General features: G+C 38.4%; 1 protein-coding gene across 17 annotated transcripts in view; it reads left to right on the forward strand.

The window, feature by feature from the left end:
• Positions 1-24,359, forward strand: part of SETD5 (SET domain containing 5) — an 83,313-nt gene that overhangs the window by 11,163 nt on the left and 47,791 nt on the right. For 10 of the 17 annotated variants that reach the window (XM_033210555.1, XM_033210554.1, XM_033210536.1 and 7 more), the window contains exons 2-4: positions 18,064-18,123; positions 22,746-22,932; positions 23,753-23,977. Coding sequence is in view for 6 of the 17 variants with exons in the window: in XM_033210549.1 (XP_033066440.1) it covers positions 22,862-22,932 (71 nt within the window). In the remaining 11 variants the exon portion in view is untranslated. Of the gene's footprint in view, positions 1-18,063; positions 18,137-22,745; positions 22,933-23,752; positions 23,978-24,359 lie in introns of all 17 variants that reach the window. The other 7 variants (XM_033210549.1, XM_033210537.1, XM_033210538.1 and 4 more) reach the window with 3 other exon arrangements.

The raw sequence follows: 24,359 nt of genomic DNA on the forward strand, positions 1-24,359 counted from the left end.
ATTGCCTAGATCAAACTCTGTGGTCTTAAAAATTGAAGACCCGGAAGAGCTTTTGTTTGTGCGAATTATGTCAAGATTTACCATATTAGAAACTAAAACTGAGAAAAATTTTAAGTTATTTATTAATGTTAAAATAATGGTAATAAAGCCTGCTAATACAAGTAATGTGATTTTTTATAAAAATAACTACATTTCTAATTTTTTAAGTGTCGTTTGACATTTTTGCAAATCTCTTTAATATCTGACTTAATAGAAGACAGCTGCTTTCTCGTAACTCCTTCTGCATTTAATTTCTTGTGATAAGTAGTTTTGGTTGAAGACTGAAGAAAATCTGGCCTTGTACAGATGATTGATTGGAAAATGGAAGACCTCATATAACCCTCTGACAGAATCTAGAGGACTTCAGGCATTCTCAAACCACTTTTTGAGAATCACCAGTCTATATTCATTATTTACTTCATAATAGATATTTTATTACTTCTTCATTTATTATCTGGAATACTCACCCTCATTTTTATTTGGCTATACTAAGATAGTTTATATACAGAAGGTAAGATAAGCACTTGGGTTTTTTTACCCTCTTATTTACCAGTTTTCAGAATAATGGGTTGGTAACTTAGCAACATCTAAAGACATAAATGAAGTATTATTATTGCATACTCATGGTTTTAAATATGTTTGATATGTTACAGTCTCTGGCAGTTGCCATTTTTGACATTCAGGTTGTCCTACCTTTGTTGGCTACTAAATTCTTTTGATTCATTCTTAATACTTTCCTTATTTGTTTCCTTGCTTCCTACTATTACTAGATGTTCTAGGATAGTTTTGTGCATTTTTTGCCCCAAACCTGGAATCAGCCATTTCGGCAAAAACCTCTTAGTTCTTTTCATGAGAAATGGTACTTAGAAACCACAGTATGGATGGTGGTAGGAGTGTTCATTGCTCTTGGATTGGGCCTTGTTTCTAGATTTTTCAATGGACAAAGTTTAAAAGTGTTTTATTTCTTTTTAAAAATATCAGTTGTTGGTATTGGAAAAGCTCCATTTCAAAGTCAGTACTACATGATGTTTATGTAAACCTAATCTTTCTCCCTTTCCCCATGCCCAAAATCTCAGTTTTCACTAACACCAATGTAATTTCTCTTTATTTTGTGCCACAAAACACACACTACAATTTTAGAGTGACAGAACAATATGATTACTGGAAAGTGGTTTTTTGTTTTGTTTTCTCATGTCTTTTTGCTCTTAGGGTGTATCCCTTTAGAGATAGAGATAGTCATACCGGGACATCTAGAATGTACTAACATAAACCTAGATGGTACACCTAAGCTACATGGTATAGCTCATTGCTCTTAGGCTACAAATCTGTACAGCATGTGACCACTGGATACTATACGCAGTTGTAACACAGTGGCAAGCATTTGTGTATCTAGACATGGAAAAGATAAAGCAAAAATATGGCATAAAATATAAAAAATGGTACACCTGTGTAGAGCAGCTCCATTACAGTCTTATGGGATTATTATCATATGTGGTCCATCCTTGACTGAAATGTGGTTATGTGGCACATGACCATATACAGTCAGATTACAGTCTTTTGAAATCCCACTTAGAATAGTTGTCTATAGTTATGCCACCAGTTTGATACACAGTGAGGTTAGTTTGTTACATTTTACTTTCAGATTTTTCAGGGATTAGGTTTTGTTTTATAATTATGTAAAATAGTTAAATGGTTTGTAAGTGAAATTTACGAAGCTGGGTATAATCAGAAAAATTGAGCTTCTATCCTAGCGCCTTCCAACTGGTTCTCTCTCTGTCCCTATATGTTAGACTCAACAGAGTCATCATGAATTTTCAGAGTGATATTTCACCTTTTAGCACAAGAAGCATTTGGGTTAGTTCATTTACTAAAACTATCTCCTTCTAGATTTTTCAGTAACTAGTATTTTCACACTGTAGAAGAGGAATGTGGAAATTTCTGTTCTTTTTTTTTTTTTTTTGGAACCAGAATTTCTTGGCTTAATATAAACAGTTTGAGATAAGAGACTTACTTTCTCTAGTAAAAATTCTCTTTTCTTTTTTTGAGATGGAGTCTTGCTGTGTGTCCCAGGCTGGAGTGCAGTGGCGTGATCTCAGCTCAGTACAACCTGGGCGTCCCAGGTTGAAGCAGTTCTCCTGTCAACAGCCTCCTGAGTAGCTGGGACTACAGGCGCCTGCCACCATGCCCAGCTAATTTTTGTATTTTTAGTAGAGACAGGGTTTCTGCTTGTTGGTCAGGCTGGTCTCGAACTCCTGACCTCAGATGATCCACCCACCTCAGCCTCCCAAACTGCTGGGATTACAGGCGTGGGCCACTGTGCCTGGCCAAAATTCTCTCTCTTGAAATTCCAGACCATATTTGTGTCTGGGAATTTCAGGTACACTTGGGACACTGGTGTTACTTGAAGTAGAGAGCTCATCAGTTAACATTTCTTGAATGATTTGCCCTTAGACCTGAAATGTGTGTTATTTAGAAAGGATGTCATATATGTTTTAACTTTGTTGTTTAAAATCCAAGTTATTTGATTTTATGTGTTTTAAATAAAATATTAAAACTTTAAAAGTCTTGTACTAGTTAAATATTAAATCTGTTTTATCCTTCCTAATTACAGTATCTTAAAATTATCATATCTCAGCAATATGTCACTTTTCTAATAACTAATATAGTCTTTAAAAATACTAAATCAAGATACACCAAAGGTGAAGAAACAGTGATTAAGAATGAGTATTCTAGCTGTGGTTTTCTTGCTTTGGCTTTGGCCAAGATGAGTTTAATTTGTTGGCCTAACAGGAATAATACTTTTCTCCTAAACATGTGAGCTTTATATGAGCTAATGCATGAAAAGTGGTTAAAGGAACAGTGGCTGGTGCAACATAAGCATCCAGTAAATGCTGCCTTTGTTTTGGAAGTGGTTATTGTTACAAGTATTTGATCAGTTCTCTAAAGTCTGTCTGAACTTTACTTAGAATTAGTAGTGTTCATATGCTGTAAATAACACCTGATTTTCAATACTTCATTGGTTATATGAAAAGAACCAACTGTTAACAAAGGAATAATTGGTATCTAGTTAAAATTTGAGGCCTCTGACTTCACAGGTATACCAGTACTTACTATATAAATATAACCACATTTAAAAATTTAATAAAGTTTTAAGGAAACAAGTCTCCTTTTCAGAATCCAGGGTCCTTTACAAACACTGGATCCTGAAATTGTATTATTTGATGTGGCTTTAGGGTATTTGTATGCTGACCAGAGTTACAGGTGGTTTTTTTGTTTAAGTCTAGAATTTTGAGATACATTTGCCTTTACATGCCCTCAAAGTAAGATACATAACACCAGATTGTTCGTTAGTTCAGGTTTTTGTTGTTGTTGTTTGTTTGTTTGTTGGTTGGTTGTTTTTTAATACTTTGTGGTTGGAGTGAGGTTATAGAGTGCTATAAGGAATTCAGATTAGACGATAGTATTTTAGGAAAGATCAAAATGGTACAATAAAGTTATCTTTCCTCTTCCCCCACCACCAAAAAAAAATAAGCAGCAAACTACAATGCACGTTTTTGGGATTTTATTTTTATTTTTATTTTTATTTTTTTAGCAGTAAGGTCCTACTCTGTCGCCCAGGCTGGAGTGCAGTGGCACAATCATAGTTAATTGTAACCTTAAAACACTGGGCTCAAGCAGTCCTCCCACCTCAACCTCCAGTGTAGCTAGGACTACAGGTAAGTGCTACCACACCCAGCTAATTTTTTTAAAAAATACCTCATACAGGTGGGGGTCTCACTATGTTGCCCAGGCTGGTCTTGATTGAACTCCTGGCCTCAAGTGGTCTCATGCCTCAGCCTCCCAGAACTCTGGGGTTACAGTCATAAGCCATCATACCCAGCCCACATTTTTTTTTTTCTTTTTTTTTTTTTTGAGACGGAGTCTCCCTCTGTCGCCCAGGCTGGAGTGCAGTGGCCGGATCTCAGCTCACTGCAAGCTCCGCCTCCTGGGTTCACACCATTCTCCTGCCTCAGCCTCCCGAGTAGCTGGGACTACAGGCGCCCGCCACCGCGCCCGGCTAATTTTTTGTATTTTTAGTAGAGACGGGGTTTCCCTGTGGTCTCTAGCTCCTGACCTCGTGATCCGCTCGCCTTGGCCTCCCAAAGTGCTGGGATTACAGGCGTGAGCCACTGCGCCTGGTCTGAAATATTTGTGTATGAAATGAAATGTTGTCTGGGGTTTGCTTTAGATAGAGAGGAGATAATAGATGAAACAGACAACTTATTAGTTGGTCATTGTTGATACTGGATAATGAATAAATGGACTTCTTTATACCATTTTACTTTCATACTTTATTTGAAACAGGATATTGCTATGTTGCCCAGCTGGACTTGAACTCCTGGCCTCAAGAGATTCTCATGCCTCAGCTTCCCAAAGCTTTGGGATTACAGACATGAACCACCATACCCAGCCCATAATAGAAAGTTTTAAATTTTAAAATAAAAGTATTCATAGACTTGGCTATATGGGTCCTGGTAATGCAGACTAGTGAACATAATCAGATGTTTCAGTCTTTCCCTGTTGGTACTGCTTGCCCTCTGAGCCCATTTCCCCTCCTGATCATCACCTCCTATTTCCAATCAACAGAAAAATAGAGTAGCCTACATAGATATATAATGAGTTTATACTAAGAGGGAAATTTTAATATTATAAAGAAGTCTATACAGATTCTGGAGAGCAATCCTGAACAGAAGATTGAGGAAGCAAATCAATTAATTAATGTAATAGTGTGCTCAGTATGCAGTAGGTAACATTTTATGATACGGTTGAATTTCTGGAAAGGTATCTTATAAATATCAGACCTTATTTAAGGAGCCTTCCACTGATATAATCTGCCTTTCTCTCTCCCCCTGACTTTATTGCTGCCCATCTGTAGTTTTGGTCTTTTTTCTCTAGGATTCTTTGCCTAGAATTGCATGGGCCTTCTGGATCTGGAACACAGATAAAGGAAGAGGATAAATGTTTTTCAGATGTTATCCCTTGCTGGAGTGATTGTAAATACTAGCTTCTTTAGGGGGGGTGGGGGGGTGGAGGGGTGTGTGTGTATGTGTTTTTAAGTTAATTAGCCTCTTCCAAACATAATACCTTGCCTTTCAATCAGTTTGGGACTTCCTTTATCTCTGACTGGCTGCAGTTCAGGAAAGAATATACAGCAGAGACCTAGAAGTTTCATTTTTTTGTTTGTTTGTTTTTTGAGAGGGAGTCTGGCTCTGTCTCCTAGGCTAGAGTGCAGTGGCCTGATCTCTTCTCACTGCAACCTCCGCCTCCTGCATTCAGGTGATTCTCCTGCCTCAGCCTCTCTAGTAGCTAGGACGACAGGCGTCCACCACCACGCCCAGCTAATTTTTGTATTTTTAGTAGAGATGGGGTTTCACCATTTTGGCCAGGATGGTTTCAAACTCTTGACCTCGTGATCTGCCCGCCGTGGCCTCCCAAAGTGCTGGAATTACAGGCGTGAGCCACCGCGCCTGGCCGAGACCTAGAAGTTTTATGTCAAATTTTGTCTCTGCAGTTTTCTGAGGAATTAGTATGTGTGCTCAAATAATAGCTAAGTATTAAGTTCAAAATTTTCTTCTTTTTTTTTTTTTTTTTTTTTTGAGACGGAGTCTCACTCTGTGGCCCAGGCTGAAGGGCAGTGGCCGGATCTCAGCTCGCTGCAAGCTCCGCCTCCCGGGTTCACGCCATTCTCCTGTCTCAGGCTCCCGGGTAGCTGGGATTACAGGCGCTCGCCACCTCGCCCGGCTAGTTTTTTGTATTAAATTTTTAGTAGAGACGGGGTTTCACCGTGTTAGCCAGAATGGTCTCCATCTCCTGACCTCCGCCTCCCAAAGTGCTGGGATTACAGGCGTGAGCCACTGCGCCCGGCAAGTTCGAAATTTTCTGGAAAAACAATCGTAAGGTAATTATGCCTAGGATGTTTTTGAATATTGGTACAAGAACAAATGGGTAGCTACTAGATTTCCTTTTTACTTTCATATTCAGATGTAGGAAGAGTTGGAATTCAAAATGTGAAAAGCCGTCTTGAATCTCAGCAGATTCTTAAGAAATTCTTAATTCATTGAAGAGCCGTTGGTCATGTGTGTTTTTTGTCAGGGGCAGGTGTGTGCATGTTGTTTTTAAGAATTCAGGGATGTGTATGAGACTATCATTGCTTCTACAAGGCTGCTTAATGATAGTTTGCTGCTTGGCACAACAGGTGAAAGGGGAGCACTTTCTAGAGCAGGGATCTTGGTTTCCCTTTTTCCCCTTAGTCGTATCATTCCATGTATTTACCAGGATATGCATTGTTTAGTCCTGTCTTCGCTAAATAGATAATGGTCCTTAAGGACGTAAAATAGAAGGATATTGTGCAGAAGAATTACTAATTCTTCGTAGTATATTTTTTCTACTGTATTTTCCTCATCAACAGATGGAATATTTTTAAACTTAGAAGAAAAAACAAGCATTTTTCTTCAAAAGATTGAGAACCACTGCTTTTAAGTTATTAATGGTGGTCTACAATGGATTTGTTAAAAATTTGGGGCATGGATTTTTTTTTAATGTTATTATTATTGGTTACTGGATATTGGAAAAGGAAATACAGTATTTGAAAACAATAATGTTCAGGATTTAGAAGTATTTTACTGAGGAAAAATAAGTTTATAAATAGATGTTTTAATGAAAAGGAAAATAGCAAATTTATGGAAATCCGAGATAGTCTGTGTTTTGCTTCACTCTGTTTAGTGCTAGAATTCTGGGCTTTGTTTAGGGTCAAACTGATAGGAAAACTAACAGATTATTAAAAGAGACAGTAACATAAATGGGAAAGTTTGAATATGGTATATGGTTGTAATTATATTTTGTATAAGAATTAAAGCAGTTTATACCAGTTGTATTCCTAACTAAAAAGTACTATTTTATCAGTTTCCTGAGACTAATTTATTATAAGTTAATTAATGACATGAGCATTTTGGCCCAAATACAGTTGAAATGTTTATTGAAACTGGATCAAAGATGAGCATATGTGTCAAGGCTTTAAAAACATTTTTCATATTAAGATTTCCAGAGAAAGTTTTTGTAATCTATAAGTTAAATGTTTTAATGCTTTAGATGACGGCAACTGTTGAAGGTCCTGGATCTCATAACAAGCCACTAGCTAGCTGATCCAAAGACATTGGCCTCATGGGCTTCTAGGAAAACAAATGTGCTTACCATTTCAAAGATTTTATTTTGCTCAGTAACCTACTAGACGTATATTAGTATTTGTTTGAGTTGGTCATTGTCTTCCATTGCGGTTACTTTTTTTTTTTTTTCTAATTTTAGAGACAGGATCTCGTCACCCAGACTGGAGTGCAGTGGCACAGTCATAGCTCACTGCAGTCTCAACTCTTAGTTAGGCTCAAGGGATCAGGATCCTCCCACCTCAGCCTCCTAAATAAGTAGGACTACAGGTATGCATCACTGCTCCTGGCTGTCTTATTGTGTTGCCCAGGGTGGCCTCAAACTCATGGCCTCAAGTGATTCTCCTAAGTCAGCCTCCCAAAGCACTGGGATACAGGTGTGAGCCACCCTGCCTAACCCCATTGCTGTTAAAGTTTTTGTTTGTTTGTTTGTTTGTTTTTTAGACAGGCTCTGGTTCTGTTGCCTAGGCTGGAGTGCAGCAGTACAGTCTCAACTCACTGCAAGCTCCATCTCCCAAGCTCAAGCCATCCTCCCACCTCAGCCTCCTGAGTAGCTGGGACTGCAGGTGTGCACCACCACGCCTGGCTACTTTCTTCGTAATTTTTTTGTGGTTCAAATAGGAATCTTCCACATGCACCCAAAATATTTTTGGTTTGTGACACTTAGTGTTATTATTGAGTCATTTTTCCATTGGAAGGTGTGCCTCAGAGTGGGTGAGCCTTTTTGCCCTAAGTCTGTCAGCACTCTAAGACTCCAAGTACTCTAAGAGGTTGCTCACTAAAAATAAGAACAGCTGGTCATCTACCTCAAATGTGAGCCATCACTTTTGTGATATAATCAGTCCTTATCTTTAGTACACAGATTTATGGAATATCACACTCACTGTCTGCCTGCTTTGGGGTGTTTCTCCTGTGTCATTCATTTTTGAATATTGGCGTATAGCAAATATAGGAATGCTATGTCACAACTGTGGGTTATGTATATACTAGCAGTTAGCTCTGCTCTAAGGAGAAATTTGCATTCCCAAGAATGCAAGAAATTTATCAACAAACTTGTGTCATAAAAATAATTTACAGTGATTTTTTTCTTAAAATGTTTCAATGATTAAGACTTTTTTAATAACCATAAGTGTATAATTGTAAAACCTAAGCATTACTCAGCAAATCTAGCAATTGTGGAATTGCATAAGCTTTTTATTCATTGGAACTTTTGCTAAAGAATGATGACCTTTGATTTCCTGTCACCATGACCTATCATTATGATAAACATGCCCCTCTTATGTGTCCTTATACTCATTATAAGGATAAACAAGGGATAGCTCCACCCACCAGATGTCGTAGACACAACTGGTATTTTTGGGATTTTGCTGTAAACTAATCCTGGGAGGAAGAGAGGTCATAGATAAAATAAGATTGGCCGTGAATTGATTGTTGATTAAAGCTGGGTAGGGACCATGGGATTTTCTCTGGTTTTATATTTATTTGAAGTTTTTCACCTTAAAGTTTTGTTTTTTTTTTTTAAAGATAAAAAAAGCATAAATAGTGTAAACAAAGTTTTGAAGAAGAAAACAGGTTAGTAGCTAATTAACAAAAAAGTTCTTGTTCCATTCAGGCAAAGGAGTTTGGACTAGCCCAATAAGCATTAAGGAAAGCATTATTTGTAGATTTCAAATAATGGAATGATAGTAACCAAAGTTATGTTCTAGAAGGGATAACATCATGGAAGAACGTAGAGTAGATTGGAAGGTTCACACCCCAGATGTAGTGAGACCAGTTCACTGCTATTATATAATGCTACCTTGAAATCATAGGGAGGCGACTGATGTGGATTTCTGAAAGTCTGCAAAAATTTCAAAGGAGAATAGCTCTTCACTCAGACTCTCAGTCAGTTGCTAGTGCCAGCACAACAAAAAAGGGGTTTTTCCTTCATTTGGCCAGGGCGTGGATTTGGACCATGTGGGTGTCAAAATGAAGTATACCAAGTGATTTTGTTCCTATAGTGAAAATGAAGTCCGTATTTTGTCTCCTGTCTTTTAGTAAATCAGTATAGATAAGTCTTTTTTTTTTTTTTTTTTTTTTTTTTTTTGTGATGGAGTCTCGCTCTGTCGCCCAGGCTGGAGTGCAGTGGCGTGATCTCTGCTCACTGCAAGCTGTGCCTCCCGGGTTCACGCCACTCTCCTGCCTCAGCCTCCCAAGTAGCTGGGACTACAGGGGCTCCCCACCACACCCGGCTAATTTTTTGTATTTTTAGTAGAGATGGGGTTTCACTGTGTTAGCCAGGATAGTCTGGATCTCCTGACCCGCTGATCCGCCCACCTCGGCCTCCCAAAGTGCTGGGATTACAGGCCTGAGCCACCGTGCCCAGCCAAGTCTTTTTTTTTTTTTTTTTTTAATTATTTTCTTCTTTATTTTTTCCCACATGTTCTAAGATAAGTCTCTTATAATGTCTAGGTTTCTTTCCAAAGGTGATTAAAAATGAAGCATCGTATTTTATACTTCTGAGGCAGAACTGCTAGAACAGAGTTTTGATTATCTGTTTGAAACGAAGCACTCAAATCTTCTAGCTTACTTGCATTTGCAGTCAGACCTCTACAGATGCCAGCTAGATTACAGATGGCTAGCATAAGTTTTTTCATTACAGAAAGAAGAAATTTAGAGCTTAGTGCAGTCTATTAAAAGAATTGAAGATTATGTCAAAGGACAACTATAAGAAAATACTTTGGTTCTGAAATACTGCTTCAGCTAGGGTTTATTTTGAAGCTCCCAGCCCAAATTTGTAGAAATGCAACCAAGATCTAATATTTAGTGTGTAAGAATTTTACAGAACATCCAATCAGTAGTAGTCTTAAAAGAGAATCACATAGACTGAAGCAGGCAGATCACCTGAGCTCAGGAGTTCAAGACCACCCTGGCGAGCATGGTGAAACCCCATCTCTACTAAAAATACAATAATTAGCTGGGTGTGGTGGTGGACACCTGTAATCCCAGCTACTCAGGAGGCTGAGACAGGAGAATTCCTTGAACCCGGGAGGCAGAGGTTGCAGTGAGCCAAGATCATGCCATCGCACACCAGCCTGAGCAACAAGAGCGAAATTCCGTCTCAAAAAAAAAAAAAAAAATGTGAATCACATACATAAACATTGGGAATTTGCAGATAACTTTCATTTTAGGGTTTCTGAAGTGCTGTGGTGTAATCTTGGCTCACTGCAACCTCCACCTCCCGGCTTCAAGCGGTTCTCCTGCCTCAGCCTCCCAAGTAGCTGGGATTACAGGTGACCACCACCATGCCTGGCTGATTTTTGTGTTTTTAATAGAGACGGGATTTCACCATGTTGACCAGGCTGGTCTCGAACTCTTGACCTCAAATGAGCCATCCGCCTCAGCCCCCCAAAGTGCTGGGACTACAGGCGTGAGCAATCGTGCCCGGCCCTAGGGTTTTCTTTTAGAATGTAGAGAATCTTCTATGGAAAAGACTGTATGAGGAAAGTGAGAATTGAAGTTATTTTAAGACTGGGCGTGGTACTCATGCATGTAATCCCAGCACTTTGGGAGACCCAGGCAGGAGGACTGCTTAGAGCCCAGAAGTTTGAGACCATCGCCGGCAACATAGTGAGACCCCAGTCACTACAAAAAATTTTAAAAATTAGCCAGGAGTGGTGGTATGCACCTGTAGTCTCAACTACTCACGAGGTTGACATGGGAGAATCCCTTGAGCCTGAGAGGTTGAGGCTGCAGTGAGCCACGGTCATACCACTTCATTCCCGCTGGATGTTAAGAGTAAGACACCGTCTCAAAAAAAAAAAAAAGAAAAATTCTTTTAAGGAAATTTAGCCTTCTACCATGTTTATCAAGAACCTAAATGTTTGTGGAAATGTAAAATGGTTTTAACTTTATGGAGGGTGGTTTGTCGTCACTAATAAATATGCCAATGCCATTCTAGCAGTTTCATTTCTAGGAATTTGTCCCAATGAAATATTTGTGCATGTGTATAAAGAAAGGTATAAGTACGTGATCGTTCAACACAGCATTGCATATGTTATGGAAAAGCAGCAACAATCATAAACATCCACCTGCAGAGGACTGGTTTAAATTACAGTAGATGCATAGACTAGAATACTTGCTTAAGAGGAATTAGTGGTTTTGTACGTACTCATGGAAACATATCTAAAACTTAACTGCTGAATTTTAAAAAGCAGTTTACAGAGCAGTAGGGTTATCACTTGCATGAGAATTTAACTTCTACTTTTTATGCTTTTGTAATATTTGCATATTTTTCCAGGCATTATTTGTATTGATACAGCCATTCATGGGGGAGGGGAACACTATTGTGCATATTAGAACTATTAAGCTGTAAGTTGTTGTTGATACTGATTTTTCTGAGACAGAGTTTCGGTCTGTCACCAAGGCTGGAGGGCAGTGGCACGATCTCAGCTCACTGCAGTCTCCGCCTCCCAGTGTCAAGCAATTCTCGTGCCTCAGTCTCATAAGTAGTTGGGATTACAGGTGTGCACCACCATGCCTGGCTAGTTTTTTTTTCTTTTTTCTGTAGTGACTGTGTTTTGCCATGTTGGCCAGACTGGTCTCGAACTCCTGGCCTCAAGTAATCCACCTGCCTTGGCCTCCCAAAGTGCTGGGATTACAGGCATGAGCCGCTGGACTGGGCCAAGCTTTAAGTTCTTTTCCTGCTGTATACTTAGCTACATGGTTTGCCAGATGATCACAGAACATGTGTAGTCAGGTTTTTTTCTGTACTTTGAGGATTCTTGCTACCCATTGGCCTTCATTTTTCATAGTATTTTCCTTGAGACCAATCATTGATAAGCTTTGTCTAAGCTAATTTAAAAGGGATTTATAAAAGAATTTATTTCTGTAAGAGACTCCTTCACTGGTAAACTATGGAATGGGTTAGGGATTTCTTCCATTCAGGCGAGGGTAGTGTTTTCCTTCAGAATTTGACTCATTAATTGTTAAAGACACACTTTCTGGATTTGTTGGTTTGTTTGTTTTTTGAGACAGATTTTTGTTGTTATTGCCCAGGCTGGAGTGCAATGGTGCGATCTCGGCTCACTGCAACCTCCTCCACCTCCCGGGTTTAAGCGATTCTCCTGCCTCAGCCTCCCTAGTAGCTGGGATTAGAGGCATGCGCCACCACACCCAGCTTGTTTTGTATTTTTAGTAGAGACAGGGTTTCACCATGTTGGTCAGGCTGGTTTCAAACTCCTGACCTCAGGTGATCCCCCTGCCTGGGCCTCCCAAAGTGCTGGGATTGCAGGCATGAGCCACTGCGCCCAGCCCACTTACAGGATTTTTTCCTCCTTCATGGTTGTATAAATGCAATACTTGGCACATAGGCAAACCTAAACAGTTTGCAAGTTGCCTACCCTTTTCTACTTTGGGTAAAATAAACCTCTTAAAATAGCACTTAACATAGTTTATATTTATATATATATGTATATTAATAGTAGTTACTTCATGTTTGTTGAATGAATGAATGAATGAATGAAAAAAGTAGCAAATCTACATAATATAAATCCCAAGACAGCCAGGAATTTTGTCTAGACCTAATTGTCTAACATAGCACCAATTGGTACTTAATAAAAACAAGGCTGGGCATGGCGTGTCTGTGGTCCCAGCTACTTGGGAGGCTAAGGTGAAAGGCTCGCTTGAGCCCAGGAGATTGAGGCTGCAGTGAACTGTGATTGCACCAAAGCACTCCAACCTGGGTGACAGACCCTGTCTCAAAAATAAAAATAAAAAACACTTAGTTATAACTCAGATGTTACTATCTAAAGTAAGTAGTAATTACTATAATAAACAGAAGCTATACATTAAAATCTTAATTTTTTTTCCTCTGAACTCTACTACTGTAGGTATGTAGTAGACTTCATACAAGCTAATCTTTTTGTAGCTCTGTTTCTTCATTTCTGTTTCTTCATCGGTTGGAGAAATTTTACCTAAATTAAAGTAAAAATACAGATATTAATGGCTCATAAATGTGCACAACCCACCTCATCTATAGTAAGTAAAAGTGGCTCCCATTTTGGGGTTTGAAAGTGAAGAAGATCTGAATTCACAAAGGAGGCACGTGTAGAGATATGAGATGTTCTGTTTCTACTCTAGTTTGGTATGTTGGTCTCACACATGTTCTGAGCCTAAGAACACAGTAGGACAGAACCTTCAGAAAGTGTTGAGAGAGTAACTCTGTAAAGAGGTTTAGTCAGTCTAAATTATTTGAGGGCATCATTTTTATTTGGTACTTAGAAGTCTAAAATCTTCCTGATTCTTGTTAAGGTTACAAAGAGTCTGTGTATTGTTGGTTAGTTTAGCAGTAAATACCTTTTTATCATTGTTAAATGGGTTGTAAATATTTCTTTTTCTTCAGTGTTAATTTACAATCATATTATTTAGATAATAATAATTGTATCATTTATGGTATGTAATCTTACCCTACTGCCACTCCCTTCCTCTGCTGCACGTACTACTAAGTATGACTTGGTCTCTATAATACTCACTAATTATGAAGTTTTTTATGGAGAAGGAAATTCTTAATATAGACTAAAGTAGGATTTTTTTAAGTTGTCTTTTAATGGCCTTTTATTCTAGTAAACTTAGATTTCTTACAGACATCAGTTTATTATGCCAAGCTCAGTAGCTCCTAGAGTGAGTGTAAATTTAGGCAAAGGAATAAACTGGTATTGTAGAAGGGATGGGGGAAAAGGAAATTTTTATTTTTGCTTTAAATGACAAAATCATGGTGTTTCCTGTCTCTCAGTGCTTATCCCAATCAGTGTTTCTCTCTTTTCTTTTTTCCCTTCAGTCCTCAACCCCTAAATTCTTTGCTTGTATTAATTTGCTTCAGATTATAAGCCTAGTGTATACTGTTCCAAATACATGAACTTTTCACTGTATCTCTGAGTGCTCTTTTAGAGTTCATCTCTTTGTTTTCCAGTAACTCATATTTGTTTCTTCTAATGCTTCACACTTCTCTCTCTCTTTTTTTTTTTTTCATATTTCTCACATTTTTTCTTTCCACATTATCTGCTGTAGCAAACTTGAAATATATGCTTTTGGAGAAGAGTGAAAACAGTGTTTAGCCATATTCCAGTTATTAGCAGCAGCTCCTCTTTCTTCAGGTATACTCAAAGGGACCAGAAAGTTATTTAAGCTCTTAGTTGCTACAAATGCTAGTCCATGTGTGCCTATGAGTCAGCACAACAGGTTTTTTTGTTTTTGTTTTTTTTGGTTTTGGGGGGGGGGGGTTGGTGTTTTTTGTTTGTTTGTTTGTTTGTTTGGTACAGGTGAGAAAACAGACTGAGACATTCTGTGAATTTCCTAAGCTAGTTGGCAGCAGTGCCAGGATTCATAGAAATTTGGAGCAGGAAGACACACAATGAAGATTTTACTTTGAGGAATTTAGGGATCATCTATGTAAAGTGATTTTTCTGAGGTTACTAATTATGTTGTAGACTAGAACTCAAGTCTCCTAACTCCTAATATGCTGTCTTTTTTTCTTTTCTTTTTTTATTTTTTTTTAGGAGATGGGTCTCACTGTGTTGCCCAGGCTGGTCTTGAACTCCTGGGCTCAAGCGATCCTCCTGCCTCAGCCTCCCAAAGTGCTAGGATTACAGGTGTGAGCCACTGCACCCAGCCTCTAATAGTGCTTTTTCCTAGCATACTTTTCTTCTGCTAAGGTAAAAGGCTGTTTGTCATGGTACAGCTACAGTGATTTTACTTGAGATATTTGACTTTGACATTCATTCTCATAAAAGTTGGTCATGTAGATAAAAAGCAGTCATATATTTATTGTATTCTGGACTGTTCTGTGATTTAAAAATTATGTAGAGAGTAAAACTCATCACACCAGAAAACCCAATATTCTTTCCCCATTTCCCCTTTTTACTATTTTGTAAAGTCATTCAAAAGATAAATCAAAGAACTATAGATGTATTTAAGAAGAAATTCAGCCTATATGTAATAAAATTTTGAATAGTCAAGTTCAGAAATTGGATTTTTAAAAAATTATTAGCTACTTTAACCCTTTTGAAATAGTCCCAAAAAGTGTTTTTCTCTTCCCGAGTTAAATTTTTTCATTTATTGACCTATTAAAGTTTTTTTAGTGCTTCAGAGCTATTCTGTGTATCTGTTCATTTTCGTTATTTAGTAGTATATAGAAGTAGTAGATTGGGCTAAATAGATTTATTTCAGGATATATCTTAGATATTTGTGTTTTTTCATGAATCCCAGTTTAAGGGTTACTGTTTTCAAAAGGAAGAAATTTGGTTAGTTATGACTTTTGGCTAGTTGACGTTTAGAGAACTGCTTTATACAGGATCTTTTATTTATTTAGTGAGAAAAAACAACTTTTTATAATTTTGTAATACTGTGTGAAAAACCTGATACCAAAACTTCTGAAAAAGAAACCAGGCCTAGGAGATGAGTAGTCTAGAGAAGATTATTAAATTGAGGATATTTTTAAGTTAGTTTCTAAATTAGTAAATTGTGGCTAATAAGATGAAAATCATCTGATCCTTTAGTAAGATCTGAAGTAATATTTTTGCCCTTCAAAAAAGCGGTTGTTATAAGTACTATTATTGTGAGATGATACTGCTCAGTCTACCTTGTATGTCAGCCTAGATTTTCTCTTTTCTCTAATAGATGCCAATATTTAACATTGACTTTTATCTAATTTCAAAAATATCTCTGAAATATACTTTCTGTCTCTGAATTAGAATGTGTGTATATTTGTCTTTACTTGAAATATTATTATAGCTGGATGATAGATTTCAGAGCAATTTTTATGCTTAGGGAAGCCACTGCCTCCCAAAAAGGTTTTCTTATGAGAATGAGGAAAATAAGTATACATTGTCATATTTATGTTATTAAGTTGATATGCTTGAATAATTGTATTTATAAAAGTAAAAAATGTTCAGTATTTTATCTAAAATGTAATAATGGATATTGTACAGCCAAAGAAATTAAAAGAAAAAGGACACTTTGAGAAAATGGCTTGTTCTTATGTATCTGAATATATACTGTGTTCACTTATGTTTTGTCAGATACTGAAATTGAGGAAGAGAGATTTGGCGTTCTGTTGGTTTATGGAGTGAGTTGATCAGAGATTGCTCCTTGGCTGAGTTGCTGTCTGCGTAGGCTGTTAACAATTGTTTCTCTGGCAGCAGATCTTGTTCATCAGGATTGCATCATTTCTGGGAGAATGGCCAAGGTCCACAGCCTCAGTACAAAGACTGTCTGAAGCATATGAGGCCTGTTCTCTTTCTGAAGCGGCACTCCTCTTCCTGCCAGTCCTCTTCACAGGATTACTGAAGCAGACTTGTTCTGAATTTCTTTCATTGGATTGGTTGTTTATTGGACTCTTGTCTCCCAGCTGCTTCCGCCTCACCTGTCTGATGCAATTTCTTCTTCTGGAAGTCTCTGTTGGAATTGTTCATAAAACACTTTTTGTTTGTCTTCTCTGTGAGTGACCAGGGAGATCATACAGGTCTTGTGCTTTCAGCAAGTCATATAGAGAAGAGACTGTCAGAATGATGATATAGAGACTGTTGGCCATTTCTGAACCCGATTAAAAAGATGGGGTCATTAAGAAACATTTCTGTCATGTTCTATCTAACATCCTTTCCCCTAGAAAACTGTATGTAAATGGCACCTCCTAAAGAGAGTACTCGGTACTACTGGAAGGTACAGGCTGTCTCTGTTTCTGAATCCGAGAACTTACTAGTGTTCCTGTGGTTTCTGATGGATTGTTGAGGAAATAGTTAATAAGAATTTGAAATTGTGATGCATTCATTTTCCCCATACTGTGCACTCATATCTATTTCTGTCTTTTCCTCCTTTCCTTTTTTCTTTCTTATTTGCTGTTGCTTGTCCCTTGATTTACTTTATTTCTTCCTTCCTTTTACTGTTACTTTGATACTTTTTCTTTCTCTAATTCTGAGTATACTATTTTAAATTGTTTCTGAAAGATAGCTTATTTTCCAGTTTTTTTAAATTAGAAATCATAAAACATCAATGTAAATAAAATGCATGTGTTCTAATGCTTGGTAACTGGAATCCTATGAACAACTCTTTTCATGTTTATGAAATGTTAATCTTTAAGCTGTTAATAACTCTGGCCAGTGTTAAATTTGACTTTTTGGAAAAAACACCAGAGACTTAAAGGATACTGATCATTTTCCCCGCAAAGTCCTGGATCACCTATTTTCCCTTTCTTTTTGGAAGGTAGAAAATTAAGCCCCATTTTTTAAGCATGTTTCCATTTGACCACACATAGAAATGACTCCCTTTTATCATTCTTTTTTATAGTAGGACAAGAAACTAGATGGTGTGGAATGAAGGGAAAGAAAGGAATAATAAATATGGACTTGTAATTTAATGGCTGATGATGGGCCCTTGTCTGGCTGGACAGCTGTCGGACATCGGGTTAAAGAAAGATCTCTGAATTTGAGAACTGTTCAGTGGAGAAGGGAATCACCTCTTAGGAGAGAGAAAAAGAAGGAGTCCCTTGGAAAATGAGAGGGAATTCTAATTTGAAGGAAGGGGATAGCTAGTGACATAAGTATTTACAATTTATGTCAAATAATTTCCTTCCCTACTCTCTCATTTCTGGCTTTATGGAAAAACAAAAGATTAAAGGGCAAAAAATTCAGTGCTAGATGGACATAGGGTGGTAAACAAGATAGTACAGATGTAGGATGGTAAACAAGATAGTATACAGAAACAAAATGATTAATATAGCTATAGAATTCCATTCTTTGTGTTGATCAATGTTATTTCTTTCTATACTAATTTGTGTCTCAACTTTTTCTAGGTCTTCAGAACTACTAGCAGATAATTTGGGGGGACTTCATATTCAGAAGTCTATATAAAGGTGACTGACCCCAGTAAATCCTTTTAATTACTGTTTTATTTTTTGCATTTTAATGACTGCTGGAATCATGTTGTAGTAAATGGAGATTATAATTTACTTAGCAAATATTTCTTTTTTTTTTTTTTTTTTTTTGAGACGGAGTCTTACTCTGTCGCCCGGGCTGGAGTGCAGTGGCCGGATCTCAGCTCACTGCAAGCTCCGCCTCCCGGGTTCACGCCATTCTCCTGCCTCAGCCTACCGAGTAGCTGGGACTACAGGCGCCCGCCACCTCGCCCGGCTAGGTTTTTGTATTTTTTAGTACAAACGGGGTTTCACAGTGTTAGCCAGGATGGTCTCGATCTCCTGACCTCGTGATCCGCCCGTCTCGGCCTCCCAAAGTGCTGGGATTACAGGCTTGAGCCACCGCGCCCGGCTGCAAATATTTCTTGAACTTCTTTATGTGTCAGTTACTGTTTTGGCCATTGGAACTACAGCAGTGGATAAAAATCCCTGTCCTCATAGAGTTTATAGTCTGGTAGGAAAAAACAAATTATAATAAGAAAATACTGCATTTGGATGATCTGTTAAATGTTCCTCAGTTAACATTTTAATAGTGACATTTTACAGAGAGTTACTTAGGGAAGGAACTATTCTTAGGGTAGTATTTGAGAAATTTGGGGTTATTAACAATTTGAATTAAGAAGCCTCGTTATTATTAAAGTGTTAGTTAGAATGAGATGGTCAAGCTAACCTATTATAGTTGCTTTCATCAGAAGAATGAAGCAGTCATGTTAAACTAGACACAAGGATAAAGGAATTTTTTTATGAAATATTTAAATAGAAATTTATAGTTACTGACTTAATTTTTTTTTTTTTTTTTTTTTTTTTTTTTTTGAGACGGAGTTTCATTATTGTTGCCCATGTTGAAGTGCAATGGCGTGGTCTCGACTCACTGCAACCTCTGGTTCCCGGGTTCAAGAGATTCTCCTGCCTCAGCCTCCCAAGTAGCTGGGATTACAGGCGCCTGCCATCATGCCCAGCTAATTTTTTTGTATTTTTAGTAGAGATGGGGTTTCACTGTGTTAGCCAGGCTGGTCTTAAACTCCTGACCTCAGGTGATCCGCCCACCTCAGCCTCCCAAAGTGTTGGGATTACAGGCGTGAACCACTGCGCCTGGCTGACTTAATGTTTCTTAAAGTTATTTATCAGCTTTCCAAAATATCTGTGTTGGTGTAGCATTCATTTATTTACTCGTTAAGATGTTATCTGAAGGAACTTTTCCATCTTTTCCTTTTAGTATATCTTTTAAAAATTGCTCTAGGAAAAATATCAACTATCATCTTGGGTTTATAACTTGTCTTTTATCTGGAAACTGTACCTTTTTTTTTTTTTTTGGAGACAAGAGTCTCACTTTTGCTCAGGCTGGAGTGCAGTGGCCCCGTCTCAGCTCACTGCAATCTCTGCTTCCCAGGTTCAAACGATTCTTGTGCCTCAGCCTCCCAAGTAGCTGGGATCACAGGCATGTGCCAACATGCCCAGCTAATTTTTGTATTTTTAGTAGAGATGGGGTTTCACCATTAAACTGTGCATTTTTTAAATGGGTGTACAATAGTAATAGCTACAACAAAGGGTTTTTAATAATGTTGAGTACGGTTTTTGGTTTAAGTCTTTTACTGAAAATATAACACAATTCAGATTCCCTTTACTGATCAGTGGAAGTGTGGTGATAATCAGACTTTCTTATGATTATCTGGTCAGACAGCTTTGGGGCTTTTTTAAAAATCTGAATTATACAGTGATACTAATAGAAAGAGTTGTAACCAACAGCCCCCAGTATTTAACTGTGTCTTTTGGGTTTACTTGATGAGTGTTCTTGTTTTATCATTTACAGATTTTACTTCAGTTTCCCAAAGGCTTAGAAGATGTACTGCCAAGGTCTCTGTTTGGATATACTGTTAGGGAAAGGAAATACTGTTAGGGAAAGGAAACATACATGTGTAAGATTGGCCTAAAAGCAAAAAACTTTTTCTTTCTTTTTTTCTTTTTTTTTTTTTTTTTTTTTGGCAACAGGATCTCACTTTGTTGCCCAGGCTGAGTGCACTGGCACGATCTCAGCTCACTGCAACCTCCACCTTCCAGGCTCAAGCAGTCCTCCCACCTCAGCCTCCTGAGTGGCTGGGGCTGCAAGTGCATGCCACCACACCAGATTTTTTTTTTTTTTTTGAGATGGAGTCTCACTCTGTCGCGCAAGCTGGAGTGCAGTGGTGTGATCTCACCTCACTGCAACCTCCCCCTCCTGGGTTCAAGCGATTCTCCTGCCCCAGCCTCCTCAGTAGCTGGAATTGCCAGTGTGCGCCACTACAGCTAATTTTTGTGTTTTTAGTAGCGAAGGGGTTTCACCAGATTGGCCGGGCTGGTCTCGAATTCCTGACCTCAGGTGATCCACCCGCCTTGGCCTCCCAAAATGCTGGGATTACAGGTGTGAGCCACCGCACCTGGCCCACACCAGGTAATTTTTGTATTTTTAGTAGAGACAAGATCTCACCAAGTTGCCCAGGCTGGTCTCCAACTCCCAAGCTCAAGCAATCCACCTGCCTTGGCCTCTCAAAGTGCTGGAATGACAGGAGTGAGCCACTTCACCTGGCCCAGTCATTCCCCAGCCCAGCTATATGTCACCTCCAATTGGGTATAGGAACAGATGTATTATCATACTCAGATGTCTCACTTCATCATCCAGGCTGGAGTGCAGTTCATGATTATGGTTCACCGCAGCCTCTACCTCCTGTGCTCAGGTGATCCTCCCACCTCAGCTCCCAAGTAGCTGGGACCACAGGCGCACATCACCATGACTGGCTGATTTTTTTTTTTTTTTTTTTTTTTTGCTATTTTTGTAGAAATGGGGTCTCATTATGTTGCCTCGGCTGGTCTCAAATTCCTGAGCTCAGGTGATCCACCTCGGCCTCCTAAAGTGTTGGGATTACAGTTGTGAACCACTGCACCCAGCCCACAATTTTTTTTTATTTACATTAATCTGTGTATATCAAAGTAAGATTGGAGCATCTCAGACCATCTATCATTTAAAATTTACATTAACCGGCCAGGCACGGTGGCTCATGCCTATAATCCTAGCACTTTGGGAGGCTGAGATGTGGGTGGATCACCCGAGGTCAGGAGTTCGAGACCGCCTGGCCAACATAGTGAAACTTTGTCTCTACTAAACTTACAAAAATTAACCAGACATGGTGGCGGGCACCTGTAATCTCAGCTACTTGAAAAGCTGAGGCAAGATAATCTCTTGAAGCCGGTAGGCAGAGGTTGCAGTGAGCCAAGATTGCACCATTACACTTCAGTCTGGGCAACAAAAGTGAAACTGTCTCAAAAAATAAAAATAAAATTTACATTAACCCTCTAGGTTGATTTGTCGGTATGTACTTTTCATTCCTTTAGCTTTTTTAGTATTAATAATGGTTCTAATGTCTTATTATGAATCAGTGCATCAGTCATGACTCTCTTTGTAGTCTTTTTTGCAACAGTCCTTGTTAAACATGGATCTTTGACATTCACATTGACTTTATTCCCCCTACATAAAATACTTTTTTGTTTCATCTTTTTGATGTTTTTTTACGCTACTGTAAAACTACTAATGTAAAGTCACACAAAGAACACTTGTTTCCCTCTGCACCATACCTCCAAATCTCTTAATCTATTTTTGCATTTTTTTCTACTATAGTAATTTCTGAGTCTTTCTGTTCCCAAATTTCACTGGTTTATGGTCACCATATGAAGCTGTGCTCATTGCTTTTTCATACACAGTTCTTTAGTCTTTATCATGAAACTGTACTCTTTGTGATTTCGGGATTTTTTTCAGTGTTTTTAAAAAACAATTGACTTTTTTAGAGCAGTTTCAGGTTCACAGGAAAATTCATCAGGAGATACAGAGATTTCCCATACACCCTCTGCACCCACGCATGCACAGCCTCCTCCTGGTTTATATTTTTGTTCATATCTAGCAGCGTATTATTACCCACAAATAAAGTTGCTGAGATGATTGCATCTTCTCCCAAAATTATAGTTAAGATGATTTAAAAGAAGCAAGAGAGTGTTCAGTGACAAAAGAAGGCAGTAAGAAACAGCTGTTTCCAATCAAGTATAAACAACAAATTGATCTCTTTTAATTTGGAAGAAATAACATTATTGACTGCTTGTGAAACTGCATATATTTGTGGCCTAGGAAAAAAAATGAAGATCTTGAATTTTTAAAGAGTTTAAGTAAACTAGGATATTTCTAATAACCATCCTTTATCTTAAAACCTGTTTGCTAGATCCTAGGCTGCCAGAAAATTTTATTTGGGCAGTTTTAGAATGGGGAGAAAGTGTTGGTTAGTGAGATGGGCAGACTCTTCCTTTCCCTTCAACTGAAAAGAAAAACAAAAGTAAGCATAACTTTTTGCCCCCTGCTTTGTGAAACATTAATGAAATGCATAGTAAACATGGGACACTGTGGCTATATTTATTTTATAATTATCCCTTAAAAGCCTTGTTCAAGAATGCAGAAAAATATTCAGTAGCATTTAAGATAAACTTAAAGAACTATCTGATAACTAGGTATTTATTTTACTAGATATTTTCCTTTTCTGTTGTAGGATTCCTCATGTCCATAACATGTTGGATAACGCTCTGCAGCTCACCCCCACTCTCAGAGTGGTCAGTCTCCATTAATTGGACCCCGTGATTTCCAATCTCTGCTGTGTTGGACGTCATGAGCATTGCAATCCCTCTGGGAGTCACCACACCAGATACATCCTACTCAGATATGGCTGCTGGATCAGAGTAAGTGCTACTTTCTAGGTTGTAGGTAAATTACCAGTCTGTGTGGAGACAACTTTCTTATGGATAGCTAATAAGATAATACGTAGTATTTTCTTAACCAGATCCTGTCCCACTATAATTAACATTAGACCTTTCCCTTTACCCCCATTGAAGCTGGAGGAAAAAAGGAATTAGAAGGGGAAGGAAGAGTTTTCAGAGGGGTATTTCTGGGCAAATAATTAATAGAACCAAAGTTGCAAAGTAGGAATTCATTTTCATTTATTTTAATGGGTGGGGAAAATTAGAATAAAGTAGGTATTACTACCTGCTTCTGTAGAGTTAATGATTATTCTGGTGGAGGGAGATAAGGTGTTCTTTCCAACTGATTTTCCTTGAAGTCCTCTTCCTATGTACTTCCCATTGTTCTAGAGTAAAGGGGTCGAAACTATATGGGCAGGTTGCCTAGACCTTCTGACATCTGGGGTAGAAAACATGGAGAGCAGTGGCATCTGTTTATTTTTATAATATTCATTGCCTAGAAAGAGGACCTTCAAAATCAGTGGTACCAAACTTTCGTTTCAGCTAAGAGCAGCTTTAGGAATTCAGAGTTTGTCCAAAGGCCCAATCCCTAAAATTATACTCTCAATTCTTGAAGAATGTAATTGACAAATGACAATGAAGGTAGGCCTTCATTATACAACTTTTATATATATTATTCACAGTTTTTAAATTTTTAGTCTTTTGTATCCCTTCTCTTTTAAGTTGTCCAAGATTCCCCCTGCTCACAGATTCCCCCTGTTGTCCTTTTACCTCCCTTGTACCCAATCTTCCTTGCTTACAGAAAGGAAGTGGAAGCCCCCTACCTTTCAAGACGAAGTGGCACTACACCAGGATGTGAAAGTCCAGCGAAAGAGACCCAAGGGGCCTAGGGGGCAGCACACCCCCAGAAGCCAAGTCTATTCCAGGCAGTACCAGGGATTAGGGTCTGGGCTGGAAAAATCCTGGTGTTTTGAATATGTTCAGGTCCAGTTCAGACTCTTGATCCCACAGCCACTTCTTGAGTGAGGTGGGTGTTGCTCTAATTCCCCTGTTTCTCTTGCCATTTTCACAGTCCCCGGGGATGCGTCCCCCTTCAGCAAAGCAAAGCAACTGTACCTGATTTCTGGGTTGAATGGCAACCCTGATTAATAGTGGTTTTCTTCCTTAAAACAATATTATTAAAGATTGTGTATATTTCTTCATAAAGCCACCTAATATAACTTACCTGTTGACTGAGTTCCTTAAAGAGGAAGACTTAAAGCTACCCTGAGAAATAGTGTATAATATTCTGGGGTAGTCTAAAATGGAAAGCAGCGTTTGGGCTTTTTCCCATATAAAAAGGAGAAAGGAGGGTTGGGAGTGGGGAAGGGTTGATTTGTTTCTTCTAGAGCTTTTTTCTTTTTTTTTTT

Source organism: Trachypithecus francoisi, unplaced genomic scaffold (assembly GCF_009764315.1).
Source record: "Trachypithecus francoisi isolate TF-2019V2 unplaced genomic scaffold, Tfra_2.0 Lachesis_group0, whole genome shotgun sequence".
Classification (NCBI taxonomy): domain Eukaryota; kingdom Metazoa; phylum Chordata; class Mammalia; order Primates; family Cercopithecidae; genus Trachypithecus; species Trachypithecus francoisi.